A 23470-nucleotide genomic window follows, 5' to 3' on the forward strand; every position below is an offset into this window, starting at 1 on the left:
TCTCTGGCCAATCATTCTGACTTTGGGTCCTTCCTACTGGTGCACACATTGCTCAGCCAAGGTGGATTCCATCAAGGAAGATTTTGAGAGGGTGACAGGACATGTGGTATCTCCTTTTGACCTTTTCCCAACTCTTCCAGTTGGTGGTGGCTTGTTAGTTCTGTGTTCCTTATCAGGACTTCCTGGCTTAAATAACTCATGCAAGAGGTTACTATCGTGCCTGACCAATGTGGGTGGTTTCAATCAGTGTTTCCCCTAACATTTTAGCCAAAACTCACTGGTGTCTAGAGAGAACACAGCCTCTAGCTGAATATCTGTGGCAGCTACTCTAGTAAACAGATGGGAGAAAATCGAATGACAGTCGAAGCAGTAAGACCAACAATTTTTCATTTGATCCTTGCATAGGAAGCAGCACAGCCTCTGGATATGGTGATCTTTGGGAAGCAAGTTTGGAGCCTCAGCTTGTCACATATGTCATACTTATTTGCTCAGTGTGTGAAGATGAAGCTAGCTGGATCTGTTGCTCTGAAAATAGTTCATTCAGATCTGCCCATTCACTTTTCCTTCAAAGCTCCTCTCACATTTGCCATCCATAATGATGTTAGGGTGTAGAACCAGAGCCCTAGTGTTCCTGCAAACATTCCCCCCTCCCCCACTGCTTCCAAAGTGTATGCAGTGTAGTCAGAATCTTAGACGACGGTGGAAAAAGAACTGAGCAAGCCCAGTGGCCATGTTCCTGCCTCTCCTTCTGCCATCCAGTCAGCTCCTTACAGTGAGGGCAGGAAGTTCACTCTCCTTTTTTCCAAATTCATAAGATTTGATTCCTTGCCTTTTTGAACATAAGAAAGTAGGGGAGGACAAGCCCTTCAAGGGATCCTTGGAAAAGCAGGTTTTGAAATCCAGTCTCATCTGCAGCTCTCCCCTTCCATCAAGAACCTCTGCTGCTTCTTCCTTGGATGCCTACCTCATCTTGTCTCACTGAATTCCCACTTCCATGCACACTGTTATCACTGTTAGCTGACAAGAGAGGCTTCCTCATGAAAATGTCCAGATTTGTAGACTTGGGCCCTGGGGGTGTGAACAGGCAGGGGCAGGGCCTTGAAGGGGCAGCTGCCTGGGTTGATTCCAGTTCTGCTTGATGTTGGGTGAATTATCTAATCACTCAGGCTCTGAGTTTTTCATCTGGATGATGGAGACCATAAATATACCTATCTCGGAGTGCTGTTGTGTATGTAAAATGAGATACTGCACAAAATCAGAGCTCAATGACTGTGGTCATTATAATCATTAAGGAGCATGGCTTATGATTTTTAAGAGAGGCTGTGATCTTAGCACCTTGGCATGCTGTTCTTGGCAGGATAGAGACAGCTATGTTCAGGAAATGGAGAAGTCCAAGAATGGCCTTTGCAATGGCTCAGCTAGACCCAGTCAGTAACATGGCAACTCGTTTTCTCCAGCTCGCTTTACTGCAGCTTGGAAATCTGGGAAGCGCACTTCCTTCCATGGTTCAAGCAGATCTGATATGCAGTTCAGTTCAGTTCAGTCGCTCAGTTGTGCCTGACTCTTTGCAGCCCCATGGACTGCAGCACACCAAGCGCCCCTGTCCATTACCAGCTCCCAGAGCTTGCTCAAACTCATGTCCATCGAGTCGGTGATGCCGCCTCTGGCAAAGGGCTCTCTCCAGAGACAGTAATGTTTCTCTTACTCTTTTTTGCAGACCTCAGAGGATGAGCCTTCTGAAAAGGATGCCCTGCAGCCAGGTCGCAACATTGTGGCTGCTGGCTATGCGCTCTACGGAAGTGCAACCCTAGTGGCTCTTTCCACGGGGCAAGGAGTGGACCTCTTCATGCTGGACCCAGTAGGTACCTGGTGATGAAATATGAGCCTTTGTGCTTTCATTCCTGTCCCCTGGGATAATTTACTGGTTATTCCTAATGCTTGCTTTGGGGGCCAGAGAGTCTGGTTTGGGGGACCAACAGCATCATCTAAAAACATTAAGATCTCTGTTCATGGGAGGGTACTTGAGGGGTTCTACATGGTCAAATGTATCACTTAGGTCCTGTTTGTGAGGAATTTATTATCAAAAAAATATATTCAGCTTCTGTGGTTTGTGGAACTACAATGACTTAAGAATCTCAATGCTGCCAATTTCCAGGCAGAAACAGATTCTTTTTATTTGTTTGTTTGTTTTTGGCTGCTTTGTGCAACATGCAGGGTCTTAGTTCCCTGACCAGGGATCCAACTGGTGACCCTACATTGGAAAGGTAGAATCTTAACCTCTGAACCACCAAGGAAGTCCCAAACATGGATTCTTTACAGTAGAACCATCTGGTAGAATTTTCTGTGATAATGATTATGCTCTGTAATCTATGCTGTCTGGTATGGTGGCCACTAGCCTTTTGTGACCACTGAACATTTGCAGTGAGTTAGTGTGACTGAGAAACTGGGTTTTTACATTTTATTTCATTTTAATTAATTTAAGTAACTACACGTGACTACTGGACTGCTGTTACCCTATTGGACACCAGTTTGGAGGATGTCCCCTAATATACATGTTCTTCCCAAAAGGAGGAGTCACTGGTAGAAAGCTGTTTTATCAGAAACTGTGTTATTCTCCACACTTCCCACAATGATAAAATAGCAGTAGCAGAAGAGGAAGAAGCACAACCTCTGGGTAGATGAAAAATATAACACAGTGCTGATTGGAAGAAGTAATTGGATAAAGACACAGAGTTCAAAAACAAAGATTGAGCCTTCATGGCAAATGTACACTAAAAATGTTCAGATCAACTGTTCTTAAAATTTTTCATGTCAATGGAAAATACTAAAAACAATAAATAAATTTACTACACATACGTTTACTTGCTAACTATGAAACTCTTTTGTAATGCTATGATCAAGCTAATTCATCATTTCACAAAAGCAAGATATCTATTCTGAGAATAAATGATTTTGGGGGGCCTCTAGAATGAAATGGCAATCCACTCCAGTATTCTTGCCTGGAGAATCCCAGGGACAGGGGAGCCTGGTGGGCTGCCGCCTATGGGGTCGCACAGAGTCGGACACGACTGAAGTGACTTAGCAGCAGCAGCAGCAGCTAGAATGAAAGATTCAGTTCAGTTCAGTTCAGTCTCTCAGTCGTGTCTGACTCTTTTCGACCCATGGACTGCAGCATGCCAGGCCTCCCTATCCATCAACAACTCCTGGAGCTTACTCAAACTCATGTCCATATAGTTGGTGATAGTTGGTGATGCCATCCAACTATCTCATTCTCTGTCATCCTCTTCTCTTCCTGCCTTCAATCTTTCCCAGCATCAGGGTCTTTTCCAATGAGTCAGGTCTTCACATCAGGTGGCCAAAGTACTGGAGTACAACTTCAGCATCAGTCCTTCCAATGAATATTCAGGGCTGATTTTCCTTTAGGATGGACTGGTTGGATCTCCTTGCAGTCCAAGGGACTCTCAAGAATCTTCTCCAACACCGTAGTTCAAAAGCATCAATTCTTAGGTGCTCAGCTTTCTTTATAGTCCAACTCTCATATCCATACGTGACTACTGGAAAAACCATAGTTTTGACTAGATGGACCTTTGTTGGCAAAGTAATGCCTCTGCTTTTTAATATGCTGTCTAGGTTGGTCATAGCGTTTCTTCCAATGAGCAAGCATCTTTTAATTTCATGACTGCAGTCAGCATCTGCAGTGATTTTGGAGCCCCCCAAAGTAAAATCTCACTGTTTCCATTGTTTCCCCATCTATTTGCCATGAAGTGATGGGACCAGATGCCATGATCTTCGTTTTCTGAATGTTGAGTTTTAAGCCAACTGTTTCACTCTCCTCTTTCACTTTCATTAAGAGGCTCTTTAGTTCACACTGCTTATTTAACTTATATGCAGAGTACAGCATGAGAAATGCTTGGCTGGATGAAGCACAAGTTGGAATTAAGATTGCTGGGAGAAATATCAATAACCTCAGATATGAAGATGACACCATCCTTATGGCAGAAAGTGAAGAAGAACTAAAGAGCCTCTTGATGAAAGAATGAAAGATTAATTTTAATAAACATGTAAAATCTAAAAAAAAAAAAACATGTTCAGGAGAAATTTTTGACAATATGTGTAACTTAAAGAATTTCTCTTTTAAATGCTGGAGACTTTGCCTATCACTTGTGAACTCCTTTGACAAATATAATCAGGTCTTGTGAAAACTCAGATAATTTTGGTCAAAGCCCATTTCAAAGTTTCCAGTATTCCATGAATCAAAAGCAGGTGTTCAGTATTTCAATTTAATTTGAAATTACAGGTGTTTATTGAGAACTTCCAGATGTTCAAGCGGGTTTTAGGAAAGGCAGAGGAACCAGAGATCCAATTGTCAACACCCGCTGAATCATCGAAAAAGCTATAGAGTTCCAGAAAAACATCTATTTCTGCTTTATTGACTATGCCAAAACCTTTGACTGTGTGGATCACAATAAACTGTGGAGAATTCTGAAAGAGATGGAAAGACCAGACCACCTGACCTGCCTCTTGAGAAATCTGTATGTAGGTTAGGAAGGAACAGTTAGAACTGGACATGGAACAACAGACTGGTACCAAATAGGAAAAGGAGTACGTCAAGGCTGTATATTGTCACCCTGCTTATTTAACTTATATGCAGAGTACATCATGAGAAACGCTGGGCTGGATGAAGCACAAGCTGGAATCAACATTGCCGGGAGAAATATCAATAACCTCAGATATGCAGATGACATCACCCTTATGGCAGAAAGTGAAGAAGAACTAAAGAGCCTCTTGATGAAAGTGAAAGAGGAGAGTGAAAAAGTTGGCTTAAAATTCAACATTCAGAAAAAGAAGATCATGGCATCTGGTCACATCACTTCATGGCAAATAGATGGGGAAACAGTGGAAACAGTGGCTGACTTTATTTCTTTGGGGCTCCAAAATCACTGCAGATGCTGACTGCAGCCATGAAATTAAAAGATGCTTACTCTTTGGAAGAAAAGTTATGACCAACCTAGATAGCATGTTAAAAAGCAGAGACATTACTTTGCCAACAAAGGTCCATCTAGTCAAGCCTATGCTTCTTCCAGTAGTCACGTATGGATGTGAGAGTTGGACTATAAAGAAAGCTGAGCACTGAAGAATTGATGCTTTTGAACTGTGGTGTTGGAGAAGATTCTTGAGAGTCCCTTGGACTGCAAGGAGGTCCAACCAGTCCATCCTAAAGGAGATCAGTCCTGGGTGTTCATTGGAAGGATTGATACTGAAGCTGAAACTCCAATACTTTGGCCACCTCATGTGAAGAGCTAAGTCATTGGAAGAGACCCTGATGTTGGGAAAGATTGAAAGCAAGAGGAGAAGGGGAAAACAGAGGATGAGATGGTTGGATGGCATCACTGACTCACTGGACATGAGTTTGAGTGGACTCCAGGAGTTGATGACAGACAGGGAGGCCTGACATGCTGCAGTCTGTGGGGTCGCAAAGAGTTGGACACGACTGAGCAACTGAACTGATTGAGCATCCAGTGAGTCCTCAGATACCATTCTAGGTAGTGGAGGGAGATAACACACTGGTCAAACAGGAACTGTCTGTCAGGAGTTTACATGCTGATGCATGAGAGAGCACACAGCTCTGGTCATGGTGCCTGTGGGTGTATCATATTAGTTTGCTAATGTGCACTGAGGCTCAAGGTCTAGTGAATGTCGACTCTGTCTGCCATCTTGGACCTATTTGGTTCTAGTCAGTTTATTTTGTGTCCTCGTATTATGTCATTCTTTTAAAGACTGTGCCCTGTCCACTTCCCTCCTGTATCAATTGTCACACGCTCTCTGCTGAGCTCTCTTTATTAGCCTGAAAACCCACAAAGGACACTTGAACAAGGACCCTATGTATGAAGCTTAGGACCTGTCTGAGAGGTTGAAACAGCATATGGCACTTGTTACAGATAGAAAACCATGGAGGGTGGCCTGCACGTTATTCAGGCAGGGCCTCACAAGACAGAGTTCCTTGATGGGGCAACCAGAGCCTCCCTAATCTGTGAGTTTGCAGAGCTGGTAATTTGATTTTGTCAAAGCACAAATTTTGTTCAGGTACAGAGGGATTACCTCACTTAACCAAACCCTCAACTGTGGTCTAAGCCACAATGAGACATATTTGTTTACATATGGCAGATATAATTTCCGAATGGCAGGGATATGGTGCCTGATCATCAGGTGCCCTCTTGTCCAAGTTGTGGAAGGCCATTTGTATGCACGATGGGTGCTAGTGATCACAGTCAGAACAAAGGTATATATTTTCCAGGTTGGAGTAAGACTCCACAACCATCTTCATCCCACAATAGAGAACAACTCGTCAGGGGCCTGAGTGTCCACATTCCCAGCCCTGGGGTGGATAAACAAGTGAAGACATTATTTAGACAACAGTTGTGTATCTGTCTTGATCTTTGTGGTGCTGGAGAATACCCTTGAGAGTCCCTTGGACAGCAAAGAGATCAAACCAGTCAATCCTAAAGGAAATCAACTCTGAATATTCATTGGAAGGACTGATGCTGAAATTGAAGCTCCAATACTTTGGCCACCTGATGCGAAGAGCCGACTCATTAGAAAAGACCCTGATGCTGAGAAAGACTGATGGCAGGAAGAGAAGGGGATGACAGAGGATGGTTGGATGGTATCACCGACTCAATGGACATGAGTTTAAGCAGGCTCTGGGAGATGGTGATGGACAGGGAAACCTGGTGTGCTGCAGTCCATGGGGTCGCAAAGCGTCAGACACGACTGAGTGACTGAACTAAAAGAGTCAAGGATCTTGGCTTAACTAAGTTGAGGGTGTTATTGCATTAACAGGAAAGCTGAGGCCCCAGGTTAGAGATGGGCAGGCCTAGGAGACAGGATTCCCAGGACCAGTCCCACAGCACTGCCCCTGGTCTGGACACCACCCATGATGCTGTGTCTCTCACTCAGGTTTCAAATGCCAGGGAGGAGTAATTATGTTGCTAATACTTTGCTAATATTTTGCTAATACCAAGCCAAGTCAGGTACTTGACCTTGGGCTAGGGGAGGTCCAGCTTAGAGTCTTTCTAGACTGGCATCCAATAGGAAGCGTTGATTATTCAAAGGAAGTTCAGGTGCTTTTAAAAAGTGAAACTCCACGCTGAGCTACTCCAAAGCAACAAATGTCTAGAGCAGGTTACTAAAGTTCATGATCCAGAGACTGTCAAGAACTTCCCTAAGAAGCTGGGTTTACTAAGCCTGGGAGAAGGCATTCTAGAAGAACCATGAGACCTCGTGCTGAGAGGGTGTTCAGTTCAGTTCAGTTGCTCAGTTGTGTCCAACTCTTTGCGACCCCATGGACTGCAGCATGCCAAGACCCCTGTCCATCACTAACTCCCAGAGCTTGCTCAAACTCATGTCCATCGAGTTGGTGATGCCATTCAACAGTCTCATTCAGATGAGAGAGGAGGTTGGCATGGTCTTATTGTATATAGAACATGGGCTTTTGCTTGATGATTCTAAGGAAGGTTTGAAAAAGAGAGGGTCAATTCTGGATTGGGTATTGTCTAGATGTGGGTACAATTAATGATTTTGTATCTCAATTTTTATCTAGGAGGTGGGAAGGTTAAAGTGAGGGTGAAGATTCATTGGTAAATAAGCAGTCAGTACTCACATTTCACAGAAGAGAAGTGTGTTTGGTTATTTTTGCGGTTGAGTATCCTTGTCATTGTCTTATTTCAGACACGGTCAGTGTAGCCTTGTCTCTTTGTCAGAGTGTTGTCAATGTTCATTAGGAATCTTCTAGCTGTGAGCTGTCATCTTAGGGGATTTTTCCTTTCTCAGTCTTCAAAGTTTAATCAGAACTGATTAGATTTCCAGGTCTTGATTTCCTTCCTAGTGACTTAGTGAGACATCGAGCCTTTCAAAGTGAATTTGCAGCTAGCTGATTGCCGCCCTAGAGATGAGACCATCAGCTCTCAGGTAAAGAGATACCTGAGGGATGCCCTGCAGAAAGGGACCAGGTGGCTATAGGGAGATGGGGCACTTTTGTTAGTAATTCTGAGGATGAAAATAAATTTTATCAATGATTCTTCATGCCAAGTGAATACAGTTTCTGATTGAAGGGATTTCCTCTTTAGCCTGTATAAGAATACTTGGGGTACAAGGAACTTTGCTTTTTTTTTGTTCTTTTTTTTGCTGTGAAGTGCAGCTTTCAGGATCCCCACCAGGGATCAAACCTACGCCCCCTGCACTGGAAACATGGAGTCTTAACCACCGGACCACTAGGGAAGTCCTTAGGGATGCAAGGAAATTTGAATGGCTTCCAAGATTGAGTCATTAAGATAAAATAACTGGACCACAAACTAGTGGTCTAATTACATCCCCACTTTCATGACAAATCCCATCTGTGTAACTTCTTCCTCTCATTGTTGATGGCCCAAATCTTCCTGAAAACATTAAGGATTAACTGGGGATGAGAACTTGAGGGGATAAATACAGCTAGGTTCTTTACAAATGAGTAGTCTAGCTACAGTGAGAGTTACAAGGGAAATTTTCCTTCTTATTCCTTTGACTTATTTTATTTTTTGTTATATCACAGCTTGTGCGACCTGTGCAGGCTCCACATTGTCCCTGTTCTTTGTAAGTCTCATAAAAACATCGCTGGACAGGCTACAGGAGGACCTCGCTACCCCCTGGGTCCTTCCAGCAGGTCCACCTCAGTTATTGTTCTCTGGTTATTGGAGTGTGTGCTATTGACTTCTGGTTCCTGATATCTCTCTTCTTCCTGGTATTTCCCTTCACCTTTCTAGGCTCTTGGTGAATTTGTCTTGGTGGAAAAAGATGTCAAGATTAAAAAGAAAGGAAAGATTTACAGCCTCAACGAGGGCTATGCCAAATATTTTGATGCTGCCACCACAGAATATGTGCAGAAAAAGAAGTTTCCTGAGGTGAGTGAAGAAAGCCTGAAGCAGAAGCAGGGAGAAGACTGTCTCAGTGGGTTCCTGTTTGGGAAATGGCTGTGGGGGGCTGGCTGAAAGAGGTTGTTGCCCCTGTTTGTGGCTTTGGCCAGTGTGAGCATGGCGGACTCTGACTTTCTTCATTAGCAATCAATATCTTTCTTTGATAGCTAAAATTTCCTACTAATGGTATTACTTTCTAGGTTAGGGTTGGTTTATCCAGGAGAAATTGTCTATGAAGAAGGCAGAGACCAATTTTTCAAAATCCAGAGTTTTAGGCCAGAGCATCTCTCATCTTTTGCCGAGCTGCCATGGTGTAGATTCTGGTCACTCGGTTATATTTAAGTGAAGGTCCCTTTCACGTGGTCTAACATTAGGACATGGTGTTTACTCCAAGTTTTAGAAAGGTCTTTGGCTCTAAGGGTGAACACCGAGTCCTAGACTTCATGTGGCTATTAATACAGCCCAAACAATCCAATAAGTATGCCTGCCATACAAAAAGCCCTATTAAGACAAATGTGGGAGGGAGTCACAGTGTTTCCAGGTCTAGAGTGTGAAGTCTGACCCACACTGGAAGGGACTGGAAGGACAGTGGTGTGAGGTGCCAGCCTGGCTGTCCCTGGAAGCGCTTCACAAGCTCTAGGCAGAAAGTGCTCAGGATTCCATGGAGTCCAGAGCACTTGGTCAGCAGGATGCTGGACATACTTCTGCTGCCTCAGACTGAAGCTTTAGAGAGTTTTCTTCTTTCCCTCTTGTTTGTTCTTGAAGCAAAAATCTTAGAAGTGCGGTTTCCAGTATCTCTCCTTTGTCATCTCACACAAGCCCATCCGCTTTATCGTCTGAGCCACCAGGGAAGCCCCTTAGGTGTCTTAAGGGCAGAAGTAATAGGATATGGATTGTGAGGTTGATAAAGTCAAAATTATTTATTTACAACTTCCCAGTCTTGGCTATAATTTCACAATGGTTCCCATTCTAAGGTAAAACATACCTCTTCTAGAATCCATAAAGGAAGATACTTATTTTACCACTGGAAAACCAAACTCTTAGGCACACACACACACACACAAAACAAAAAACAAAACCATAAATCCTTTTGAAGGAGAAGTTTCAAACTGAGAAACAAAGGAGTCATCCATGTTTGACCAACAACAGGTGAAGAGTCTGACTACACGAGGACCCAAATCCAAGGATGAACACCCAAACAGAAAACCAGTCAAAGGGCACACTCATGCAAGTCATGAGAGAAGCAGGAATGTCCAGTTAACAAATTGGAAGATGCTAATAAAAAAGAAATGCAAATTAAAATACAACATCATTTCCACATTTGAGATTTGCACAGATTCAACAGATGTATAGTGCTCAGTGGTGTGGGAAAATAAGTACTCTTATAAATATTAAAGGAAACTTAAATGTCCCCCCTCACTTCCCAAACTTTCTGGGTGGGGCAATCTGACAGTATGATTTCCAATATTAAATATTCATATCTTTGGACTCAGTTAATCCTAAATTTTCCCCGGAAACTGATCCTAAAAAACCAATTGATCAAATAAAAACAGAGATAAATGAACAAGGATATGTCACTGCAGTATTGTTTTATAACAACAACGAAGGAACAACTGAAGTATCCAATAGGAAGGGTTGGCTGGGGCATTCACAATATTCTAGTAAAGTGTTGTGCCACACAGCTATTCATCTATTAGAAATTTAAGTCCTGCTTTATATATTGGTAGTGAGACATGTCCACAAGATAGGCAGTCAACAAAATGGATTACACCATTAAATACATGTGAATGTATTTCTGCATACACATATGTATATATAGGATGTGTGTATGAATAAAATGTCTTCAAAATGTGCCATCTTGTTAATAGTGGTTTCTAGAAGTTAATATTATGGAGTTCTTGACTTTCTCTGATGTATGAATATGTGCAACATGTCACTGAAAAGAAATCATTGTAACTCTTTCTGGAAATTATTGCAAAAACCATTGTCATTTGCAGAGGCAATCAAAGAGTATACAACCAAGAAAATTGAAGGGGAAAAAGCATATCAAGTAGTTAATTAATAAAAAATACTATATTCTTTTTCTGGATTTTATGGTGTTTAGTATAGTAAGAGTCAGCTTTTAAAGATGTGTAATATGTTGTGATTTCTTCTTCCTTATTTTAAATAATACGTGTTTAAATAAGAAGTGTTTACTCTTACACTTAAAAAAGGAAAGAAAATAGAATATTCTGTTTTGAAAAGAAGTCCCTTTGCTGTCCTGTAGTTTTGCCCTGGGAAGCCCATCTCCAGGGTGTGCAGGCAGTGTCCCTTCCACTCCTCATTCTTCCAGAGGCCATTGCTTTCTGGCAGGGTCTTTGTGTTTTGGCTGCTCTTGCACCCCAAGGAGATGGGAAGTGGACCAGCACTTTTCTACACCATCCACCACTGTGGAAAGAGCAGCCCTTCTTTGCTATTTCTGTCTCTTACCAGTGGCAGTTTCTCCTATTAGCCATGATAATCATAGCTATTGTGTATTGTGTCTGTTCCAAGTGCTTATCATGTACTAACTCATCAATTCTCCAACAGATTACAAGATAAGTATTAATACCACAACCCTCATTTTACAAATAAGGGGACTGAGGCCCAGAACAGTCAAGTAATGTTAAGGAGTGCAAGCTCTTACTGCTTGCCACATGACAAGCCAATAAAACAAGAGACGAGTTGTTGGGGCAAGGAATAGGAACTTTATTAGGAAAGTCAGCAGACCAAGAAGATAGTGGACTAGTGTCCCAAAGAACCATCTTGCCTGAGTTAGAATTCAGGCCTCTTTTATACTAAAAAGGGAGAGGATGTGGTTGTTTGTTGCAAACTTTTTGGTGTCAGGATCCTTTGTCCTTGCAGTTGCCCAGGTAGGTCAGGATGTGATGTTCCTGTAAATCTCCAACAAGACAAATGTTATTCTCTGTTCTGCAACTTTTTATTTCTCTCTCTCTGTGTTAGTTGCTCAGTCGTGTCTGACTCTTTGCAACCCCATGATCTGTAACCCCCCCAAGCTCCTCTGTTCATGGAGTTCTCCAGGCAAGAATACTGGAGTAGGTTGCCATTCCCTTCTCCAGGGAATCTTCCTGACCCAAGGATTACTTCTAAAGGTCAGAGCCATGAGAATGGGCTATCCTGTATATTTCAAGTTAGAGGCAACATCAATCACAAATACGTTCTTCGTTAATTATTCACTTAGCTGCATTGGGTATTAGTTGCAGCACTCAGCGTCTTCATTGCATCAAATGGAATCTTTCGTTATGGTGCATGGACTCTCTAGTTGTGGTGTGCAGGCTTGGTTGTACCTCTGCATGTGGGATCTTAGTTTCCTGACCAGGGATTGAACCCACGTCCCCTGCATTGCAAGGCAAATTTTTAACCACTGGACCACCAGGAAAATCCCCTAGAGGCAGCATTCTTGTGGTAAAAGCAATAGGATACAAAGGTTGAAATAAAAACAAACAACAACAACAAAAGAAAAAACAGATACAGTATGTATTCAGAGTTGTTCTTCCCTATTCAGTAACTTGTCTAAGGTGACTTTTAACTGAGAAAGCCAAGATTAAAATCTAGGCCTTCTGTTGTGCAACAGAGCTTTAGGATAGTTTTCATCTTGCAAAACTGAAATTCTATAGCCATTGAACAACAATTCACCATCTTCTCCTTCCCCCCACCCCCATCCCTAGTAACCATATCCTACTTTGTGTTTCTATATATTTGACTACTTTAGATACCTCATATAAGTGAAATAATGTTGTATTTGCCTTTTTTGACTGGCTTATTTCACTTAGCACAATGTTCTCAAGTTTCACCCATGTTGTGATGCTTAAAGCTCAGCTTCTCTGTACACTGGTGCCGACTTGAACCTTGGAGACAGAATTTGGGGTGAAGTAGAAAAGAATAGTTTTATTGCCTTTCCAGCAAAGGGGGACACAGAAGGCTCATACCCTCAAAATCATGTGTCCCCTCTTGGGGAAGATAGTGAGAAGTTTTGTAGCAATTGTCCAAAGAGGACGTGATCAGCTTGTGGACATTCTTCTGATGGGTTGGTGGTGAGCTGAGTTGGAATCAGCATCATCAACCTTCAGGTCCAACTGGTCTGGGGTCTACGTGCTTGTGGGCGGCATACCGTCATTAACTGTTGTCTTCTCCCACCTGGAGGGGGTTTCAGTATCTGCAAAATAGTTCAAAGATATTGTTGTGTGTATCCTTTGATGGGGAAAACAGGACCTTGTCCCAAGGCTGCTCTTGACTGTTTCTCCTTGATCTCCCATCCCCTCCCTATTCTGATTAACAGCTGCTTGAATCTGCCCCTTGTAACTCAGGGAAGGTTATGAAGGCTCAATGAAGGCTGCTTCCTATAATCAAAGAAATGGGGGACACAGAAAGTTTTTGTGCCTAGGTACCCCAAAGGGCCCTGCTTGATATCAGTTGAGCAAGTGACAAGATTTTTTTTTTTCAAAGTCCAAATAATATCCTACTGTGTGTATACACCACATTTTCCTTATCCATCCATCCATCAGTGGACACTTAGGCTGCTTCCACTTCTTGGCTATTGTGAATAATGCTTCAGTGAACATGGGTATGCAGATATCTCTTTGAGATTCTGTTTCCAATTCTTTTGGATAAATACCCAGAAGTGGAAAGAAAGTTTTCATTTTTTGAAAGTTTTTCTTTCCTTTCATTCCCTCTTTAACCCTCTTTGCTCCAATATCAGCCCTTTGTAATCCTCTTTTACAAAATCCAGCATCATGTTTCCACCTTATGTTATTTGACCTCTCCATGGCATTTAGGGTTGTTTACTCTTCCCTCCCAGCTTCTCTGGTGGCTCAGTGGTAAAGAATCTATCTGTTAATGCAGGAGAAACAGGTTCAATCCTTGGGTCTGGAAGATTCCCAAGAGAAAGAAATGGCAACCCACTCCAGTATTCTTGCCTGGGAAATCCCATGGACAGAGGAGCCTGGCAGGCTATAGTCCATGGGATTGCAAAATAGTCGGACACAATTTGGTGGCTAAACAACAACAACAGCAATCCCGTCCTTCATGAAACTCGTCTTCTTTAGCCTTGTGTCTGGTTTTCCATCCATCTTCCTAACCATCTTCTTCTTTTATTAGTTCCCATACCTCTGCCTATGCTTCAGTCTTGGTACATATAGGACTCTATTCCCAACAAACCTTTTGGCTCACACTTGTCCCCCCAGGGTGATCTCATCCAGTCTCTTCTGATAGGATTCAGATCTGCTTGCTCCTCCAGACACCGAGAACTCCACATATCCAACTCTGACCCTCCTATTCCCTACCCCCCACCACTCTACACACACACAAACACACACACACACACCCATACACACCATCTTCCAAGTTTACTACTTTCTGGTTTTCTTCTCTGGACCTATACTGCCTCTACCATCATATTCATTCCCAACAAAGTTTGGGGAATCCAGAGAATTACCTCTTCCTCATGCCCATAACTAATCATTTACTGGACATTACCAACTCTATTTCCTAAATATTCCTCAAAAAGTGAAAGAAGTCACTCAGTTGTGTCCGACTCTTTGCGACCGCATGGACTGTAGCCTGCCAGGTTCTGCTGTCTATGGGGATTCTCCAGGCAGGAATACTGGAGTGAGTTTCCATTTCCTTCTCCAGGGGATCTTTCCAACCCAGGGATTGAACCTGGGTCTCCTGAATTGCAGGCAGACTCTTTACCCTCTGAGCTACTCAAGTTAGTCCATTTTCTTCATCCCCAATTCAGACCTGCATTCTTTTACCTATTGAGAAGTCTCTTAATTGGCATCTGAAGGTGTTTTGTATACTTGATATCATTATGTAAATAAAATGGAGGAGGCAAAATCTTCCATGTAATTTTTAACATACAACCTGAATAGTGCTTTCAAGACATCTCATGTGTATGCACTTCAGAAAGTATTTCCCCAGCAGCTACTTTTTGCCCCACACCAGGCTGAATTCAGGGAATGATGCCAAGATCAAGCAGACAGTCTTTTCCCCAAGGGTGTCACACACTGATGGAGGGGTTTGGCATATAAATGCTTATAAAATCAATGCATTTTATAGTGGCTGATGCCACACAAAGCATTGGATATTTGCTCTGAAAATTTTTGGTATTTCCTTGTCCTGTTAGAGAATTATTAGATTAGACACAGAAATCTCACATGGGTCACTGAGTGAGGGAAAAGCAAACCTGCCCGAAGGAGCCCTTTCATCAGATAGTCATGCCTTACTGATATGCCCTTACTTAAGGGAACTCATGAACTTTGACTTATTTCTTTCAGAGCAGATTTTCTTTTCATTACAAGACTAATGAAATTGGCATTTACACAGAAGCTATTTTATTTCTTTGAATGATTTCTAAAGGTATTTAAAATAATTTTACCAGTGGGTAAACACTGCCTGCACTAAGTGTAAAAGTTGTCATGGTTCAAGGGGATCTGGTTTTCAAGAAGCTAAAAAGTGTTCTGAACTGTGGGGGCCAAGGAGAAGATTCAGAGGAGCCCAGCAGTTGCTGTTTGTCTATACTTCTTTTTTCAGTGTTTTGTTTTTTTTTTCTCATTAGCTTCTGTCTTAGGACAAATATTGTCTCTCACTTTAAGCAGTCCAACATTTAATGAGTCCAATTACTAGTTGAAGTTTGGGGACTCCTAATGAATGGAATGGTCAGCTACATAATAATTTCAATTCCTAAGCTAGTGGGTAGAGGAAAGAGGACTTGGAACGCAGAGCTCACACCCACTGGATGTGTCACCTGAAGCAAGTGCTGACTGATTGCTAAACCCATTGCATCTTGCCTCTCCCCTCTCCATCCTCCAGGACGGCAGTGCTCCCTATGGGGCCAGGTACGTGGGCTCCATGGTGGCTGATGTGCACCGCACCCTTGTCTATGGAGGGATCTTCCTGTACCCAGCGAACCAGAAAAGTCCGAAGGGCAAGGTAACTCTCCTCTGTCCACTGGCTGAATCTGCTCAGGGAGCCGGTCACAATTCCCTTTCTCATCACGCCTGTTTTTGGCTACCATCTGTCTGTGAGTGGACAGGTGGAAGAGAAATGAAGCATATATCCCATTAATAGACTTCCAAGGTTGTGATAGAAGGTCTGGAGAAGGAGGAGGCTGAAGTTGTTGGTGACTGTCACTGGCCTTCACTTCTGCGGCTCTCACGCTCCTCAGTTCGCTGTGAATCAGCTGTGTTCATCCCCCACTTTCCACATGCTGTGTCTGTCTTTTTGCTTCATTACCAGCTGATTTTGGATCATAGATCCTCTTGAGAACTTAATGAAACTTATGAAACTTACATGAAATGTATTACATGTAAACATACACATTACATATGTTGTCAAGGGGTTCACAATAACCTGAGGTCAACCCAAGAATTTCCTAGAGAATTCCCAGAAGTTCAGGCTAAGAATTTCTGAACTACCTGTAAAGATAGGTCTGGGAAGATCTCATTGCAACTTTATGAAACCAAATTTAAAATACTTGTGTTATCAAGTGGGAGTCCTATGATCCAATTCGTCTATCTTGAATAGACCCTGCTATGGAAAGGTGTCTGATTTTTAGCCAGTCACAGAATCATAGGTAAGAAGACAAATTCAAATAAATGTCTGCATATTCTCTGACACACTAACAACTAGCCACACGTATATGCATCTCTCAGTGTGGGTGATCTAATCTGAATTATTGGAATGCCAGATTCAAAGCCACGATAAAGTCTAACACAGCAAGTGAAACCACAGAGAAGATTTTTAACATGCCGGTTGGTGTATCAAGCATTTCTCTTCCTGTGACAGTTTAGCTCTTGTATATTAGCTTGTTGGACAGATAAATCTAGTGAGCAGAACAGTGTTAAGGAGTATTACATGCGATCAAGTAGATGATGTGGAAATTCTTAAGTAGAACCACATTTGCCAGCTACTCAGTTCTAACAAGGAGAACATTAAGACTAATTACTACTAGCTATCTGAAGTGACTTAGCATTAATATTAAGATGATTTAAAATTAGTCAGAAAATATCTACATATAATTACAAAAATATTCCCATAAGATATATAACTGCATATATAGATCTACATTCACAGTATCATATTCAAAGTACTGTTGATTTCTTTTTTTAAATTTTATTTGGAGGAAAATTGCTTTAGAGTGTTGCGTTGGTTTCTGCCATATGACAACGTGAATCAGTCATAAGTATACATATATCCCCTCCGTCTTGAATCTCCCTCCCACTCCCCACCCCATCCCATCCCAACATAGCACCAGTTTGAGCCTTCTGTGTTACACAGAAACTTACCATTATCTGTTTTACATATGGCGATATATATGTTTCAATGCTACTCTCTCAATTTATCCCACCCTCTGCTTCCGCTGCCGTGTCCACAAGTCTGTTCTCTGTGTCTGCGTCTCTATTCCTGCCCTGCAAATAGGTTCATCAGTACCAGTTTTCTAGGTTCCATATATATGTGCTAATATATGATATTTGTTTTTCTCTTTCTGACTTACTTCAGTCTCTATAACAGGCTCTAGGTACCACTGATTTCTGATCTCCATGTTTTAGCTCTCCTGGTCTCTGTGACCATGTTTCTGTGAGGGGGTGGGTGGTGGGGTGTGACTGCTTCTCCTCATATTGTCTCTGTGGAGCAATGTAGATTTTAATTGTGGGGAAGAAAGTAGATCACATAGCCTGTAGGTAAAGGCACCATGAAGATCTGGACACTGTGTGTTAAAATGAGTTTATTAAAATGAGTTTACTACAACAATATCTTAAGGTCAGAACAAAACTTGGTTCCAAGGTAAGTTTTATGTAAGTATCCCTGTCCTTATCTATCTATGTTTTTGTTTATAGTATCTGAATTAACATGGTACAAATAAAAGCATCCTATTCTGTTTCCCCAAAATGGAAATAAATATCCCCTACAGTTTTAACTTACTTTCTGCCAGTGCCTAGCTCTCCAATTCAGATCGGAAATAGTTTGTTCCTCTCTTTGAAATAACAACAATCTAAAAATCAGCACAAGATGTAACTATGAAGAAAAGAATGGGAAGAAGTCGTGCAGAGCTGGATCAATCACATTGAAAGCTGATTACAGAAAAGGAAGTTTAAGTTACAGATTTCATACCTACGAGGGAAGGAAGGAGAGGATGGTGTGATATAGAGTCAGAGCATGCAGCAAGAACATCACCTGAATCTAAGTGATGTGTGTGTGTGTGTGTGTGTGTCTGCTGGGGGTCAGGGGATGAGGAAGAAGTCAAAACATAATGACAGAAAAAGACCCAGAAAGGACATTCAATCAGCCCATTTCAATGCAACTCACCATATCCTAACTGGACACAGGATTGACACCTAGTCGCCCCACAGTGCCTTTTAGAAGGACATTTCTTTCTCAGAACAGGCACTGGATCCATGTACCCAGCTTGGCAAAAAATGATCCGGCTGATTTCTCCCCATTTCTGCCCTCCCCTGGGAGCCCTTGTGCAGCCTTGTTTGGACACTGCCTACATGTCAGGCAATACTAGGAATGAAGATGCCACAAAGACCAACCTTAAGAGATGCCTCCCCTGCCCTCAAGGGAGGGCGTCCAAGGAGTAAGGCAGATGTTAAACAAACCTCAGAGTTAGGATTATCATGAAAGGGGAAATACAGGATGCTGTGGGAGAGCAAGCAACAAGAGACTACGCAACTCAGTCTAAGGGGTCAAAAGAAGAGGTCATCTAAACACCAGCAAACTCTTCAGCCAAGTTGACACTTGAGCTGTTCCTCCCCATGATCCTTGACACTGGGGTTATCCTGAGAGACCACCCAGCACTCTCTAGGTGACCCTCCGATCCCATCCAAGCTTGACTCTATTGGCCTTAAGGTCTGGCATGTAGAGGCTCCTAACCTGGACTCAGAATCACTTCGCCACATTGACGAACCAGTGAGGAGTGAATACTAAGATCTCATACTCCCAAGTCTCTCATAAGCACAAAGGTTAGGAGACAGGTAGCTATCGAGCAGAGGTGTCCCCAGAGGCATATGTGATCAGCATCAGCTGGGGCCAGCCTTGTGGAGACTGTGGGTCTCTGGCAGCCGGCTCCCCTGAGATGCGCAAATGTACTTGCACTATTGAGACAGAGGTTCAGCAGTTGGAATTCCTCCTGGAGCTTCAGGCGCATGGTTTGGGGATCTTGGCAACTTGGAACACTTGTCCACCTGACTCTGTTTCTCCGCAGCTCCGGCTCCTGTATGAGTGCAATCCCGTGGCCTACATCATCGAGCAGGCGGGAGGCCTGGCGACCACAGGCACCCAACCCGTGCTGGACGTGAAGCCTGAAGCCATTCACCAACGAGTCCCCCTCATTCTAGGGTCCCCAGAAGATGTACAGGAATATCTCACCTGTGTACAGAAAAATCAGGCAGGCAGGTAGTGAGTCTGACCCACAAGCCCTCTTCTCTTTGTATGTGCTTTGTTAGGGACCCTAGATGAATAAGTGAGTGAATGCTGGTGATGAGAAACAGAAGGTAAATCCACTGAATCATGTGCAGAAGAGCAGCAGCCCACTGCTCACAACAGGTCTAGAAGCCAGAGGCGAGTCTGTGCTCAGTGTAAAGGGCTGAAAATAAAACTCACATGTGAAAAGAGCAACTGTGATTTGTCTTCCATCATGAACAGTGGTAAATAGGGTTGTTATTTATCAGCCCAAGTAATCAGCAGCTATCCCTTGTGGGCAGAAAGTACAGAGGTCAGTTAAGAATTTGTCTTGGCTGAAAATTTGAACCTAATGTCTTAATCCTATAGTGATTAATTTCCTTTCATATAAAGTAGATACATATATTTACTATATATACTCATTTTATATATACTTATATATATTTAATGTATATAAATTCATCCATTATAGATATTTAAATGGCTGACTTAATTTCTTAAAAGTTTTTTGTCTTATTGTGGATAGGCTTTGAGTTATAAATCTCATGGCTATTAAACTGTAAAATTTTGGATCAAGCAAACAAAGATACATCAGGACAAATCCAACTTATTTTTAGGAGCAAAGATTTGGATGACCAATAACTACTTGAATGGAAAAATGTGGTCACCTGTTGACAAAGTCACATACTAACTGGAGTTAATATTTAAAAATTAATACCTGGTTTTCTCAGCCTTGTGACTTTTCCTTTTTAATTTTTTGGGAAAATACTTTAATCCATTCTAGATCCTAACCAGAGTACATTGGTTAATGACTTCATTTGTCCAAACTGTGTTATGATTGGAATGGGTGGCTATGCATCAGAAATCTGTTTACTTTTCCAAGAGTTGCTATATATGTGTATAGACCTGGAGGCCAAAAATGCCTAGTGAAATATTCACAAACAAATCCAGAAATATAAATCAAAGATACATCAGGACAAAGTCAGACTTTACTCCAAAATTCAAGAATGATTCAGTATTAGAAAACCCATTAAAGAATGCATTAGATTAAGGCAAAAGGCAATGGTGGGGAAGTGGGGGCTTGGAGAAACCATGGAAGGAAACATTCCTTCACTTTCGCTTTGGACAAGGTGGTTCATACAGCCCAGAGGTGGATTTCAATTTGGATATAATTCAGGACTCAACTTTGTTCCTCAGTCCACCTCTGCTTGGCAGCAGTAAGAGAAGCAGTAAAATTTAAGCATAATCAAAAAGTTTTCATCTCCCCCCACAAAACACAGAAATTTTCTTTCTCTAGGAAAAATTCTGATGATAAGCAATGGGCTATTAATGCTTTATTATACAGTTCATCTGAAACTTATATCTGAACAATTCAAACTGAAGTCTTTGCTTCTTAGGAATAAATTGATATGGTGCACTTATAACACATGATTTCAAGACCTCACAGCCAGGAGGAAAGTTTTTCTGGAAGCAAAGCTGAATGATACCACCTTCAATCATGATTTGTATTGCTCTGATGAATATGGTAGGTGCTCAGGGAAAGATTCATTCACTATCCTTCTTTAAGCTGAGACTGTTGGTCCCTGCACATCAAATCTAAAAACAGGAATCTAGCAAACAGCATGGGACTCTCATTCAATTCTTAGTGGCTACATATCAAAGATTTGAGGGTATCAGTCAGTGGTGCCTGGGTGGCCAGTGCTTTCATAAGCAGCGTCTGGAAAGACCATCAGAAAGAGGTTGTGCCTTCTGGCCTAAGTGATCTGAGAATCCCTTTTCTCTTGGTTTCTCATTCCTTCCTGAATACCTTCACAGTTTAGTGAAGGTATTGCTTGTGTCCAATTCAGGAGAAGCCCAGTTGTCCTTTCCATTTTCCAGCAGCCTCCAGGGCCATACACTCTCCAGGTGTGGCCCCACTTGAGGAAAGTGGGACCATTCACTGGTTTCCTTTGTAATTTGTACAGATGAACTTCAAGGGAGCAGACCCATTAACACATCAAAAGGAGAAAAGATATTTTAATAGGTGCTCTTTAAAAATAAAAAGAAAACATGCTGTTTCAAATCAGTGGGTAAAGAAATGACTGGTGTTTGAATAATTAGCTTGTCATTTGAGGGGGAAAAAACCCAAAACCTGGATCTGCAAATGTGTTGCAGATGGATTCAAAAATTAAGCATAAAAAGTAAAACTGTAAAGGCATTGCAAAAAGATAAAGCATATATTTATGACCTTAAACAGGATCAAAAGACACAAAGCCCAAGATATAAAGGAAAGACCGATGTGATTACATCGAAATAAAAACAATACACCATGAATTTAAAAAGACAATTTATAGCTTAGGAGAAAATATTTATAATATATAACAAAAAATGAACACCAAGAATCATACATATTGAGAGAAAAAAGAAGCTATCCTAGAGAAATAAACTAACGATAAAAAACTGCAATTTGCAGAAGAGTAAACGCAAATAGTCAATACACATGTGAAAAGGTGGTTAGACTCCCTGATAATCAGGGAAATATAAGTAAAATAACATCAGATTCAGTTCAGTTCAGTTCAGTCGCTCAGTCGTGTCCGATACTTTGTGACCCCATGAACCACAGCACTCCAGGCCTCCCTGTCCATCACCAACTCCCGGAGTTCACCCAAACCCATGTCCATTGAGTCAGTGATGCCATCCAACCATCTCATCCTCTGTCATCCCCTTCTCCTACTGCCCTCAATCTTTCCCAGCATCAGGGTCTTTTCAAATGAGTCAGCTCTTCACATCAGGAGGCTAAAGTGATTGGAGTTTCAGCTTCAACATCAGACCTTCCAATGAACACCCAGGACTGATCTCCTTTAGGATGGACTGGTTGGATCTCCTTGCAGTCCAAGGGACTCTCAAGAGTCTTCTCAAACACCACAGTTTATTTTTTTATTTTTATTTTTATTTTTTATTAGTTGGAGGCTAATTACTTCACAACATTTCAGTGGGTTTTGTCATACATTGATATGAATCAGCCATAGATTTACACGTATTCCCCATCCCGATCCCCCCTCCCACCTCCCTCACCACCCGATTCCTCTGGGTCTTCCCAGTGCACCAGGCCCGAGCACTTGTCTCATGCATCCCACCTGGGCTGGTGATCTGTTTCACCATAGATAGTATACATGCTGTTCTTCTGAAATATCCCACCCTCACATTCTCCCACAAAGTTCAAGAGTCTGTTCTGTATTTCTGTGTCTCTTTTTCTGTTTTGCATATAGGGTTGTCGTTACCATCTTTCTAAATTCCATATATATGTGTTAGTATGCTGTAATGTTCTTTATCTTTCTGGCTTACTTCACTCTGTATAAGGGGCTCCAGTTTCATCCATCTCATTAGGACTGATTCAAATGAATTCTTTTTAATGGCTGAGTAATATTCCATGGTGTATATGTACCACAGCTTCCTTATCCATTCATCTGCTGATGGGCAACACCACAGTTTAAAAGTATCAATTCTGCACTCAGCTTCTTTGCAGTCCAACTCTCACATCCATACATGACTACTGGAAAAACCATAGCCTTGACTAGATGCACCATTGTTGACAAAATAATGTCTCTGCTTTTTAATATGCTGTCTAGGTTGGTCATAACTTTCCTTCCAAGGAATAAGCATCTTTTAATTTCATGGCTGCAATCACCATCTGCAGTGATTTTGAATTACAAGAAACAATGAAGACTGCAAATATTACATTGCTAACAAGGCTGGGAAATGATCCCCTTATCCCCGCTGGTGAGACAGATAGTGGGCACATTCTTCTGGGAGGGCAATTTGACAGTTCTTTTTTCTTTAATGTTTGTTTATTGACTGTATTTCTGACTGTGCTGGGTCTCTGTTGTTGTGCGGGCTGTCTCTAGCTGTGAGTGGGAGTCAGGGGTGGGGGTGGCGCTACTCTTCGTTGCAGTGCACTGGCTTCTCACTGCAGTAGCTTCTCGTGTTGTGGAGCACAGGGGCTAGGGCACTCAGGCTTCAGTAGTTGTGGCTCATGGGCTCCATAGTTGCAGCTCCTGGGCTCTAGAGCAACAGGCTCAGTAGTTGTAGTGCACAGGCTTAGT

General features: G+C 42.1%; 1 protein-coding gene across 1 annotated transcript in view; it reads left to right on the forward strand.

Moving 5' to 3' along the window:
- FBP2 (fructose-bisphosphatase 2) overlaps positions 1-19600 on the forward strand; it is a 43541-nt gene extending 23941 nt beyond the window's left edge. Inside the window, exons 4-7 of the mRNA XM_043870486.1 lie at positions 1718-1858; positions 8799-8936; positions 15798-15917; positions 19192-19600. Of these exons, the coding sequence (XP_043726421.1) occupies positions 1718-1858; positions 8799-8936; positions 15798-15917; positions 19192-19386 (594 nt within the window). The 3' untranslated portion in view covers positions 19387-19600. The remainder of the gene's footprint in view (positions 1-1717; positions 1859-8798; positions 8937-15797; positions 15918-19191) is intronic.
- The last annotated feature ends 3870 nt before the right edge of the window (positions 19601-23470 follow it).

The sequence above is a fragment of the Cervus elaphus genome, chromosome 16 (genome assembly GCF_910594005.1).
Source record: "Cervus elaphus chromosome 16, mCerEla1.1, whole genome shotgun sequence".
NCBI classification, from domain to species: Eukaryota; Metazoa; Chordata; class Mammalia; order Artiodactyla; family Cervidae; genus Cervus; species Cervus elaphus.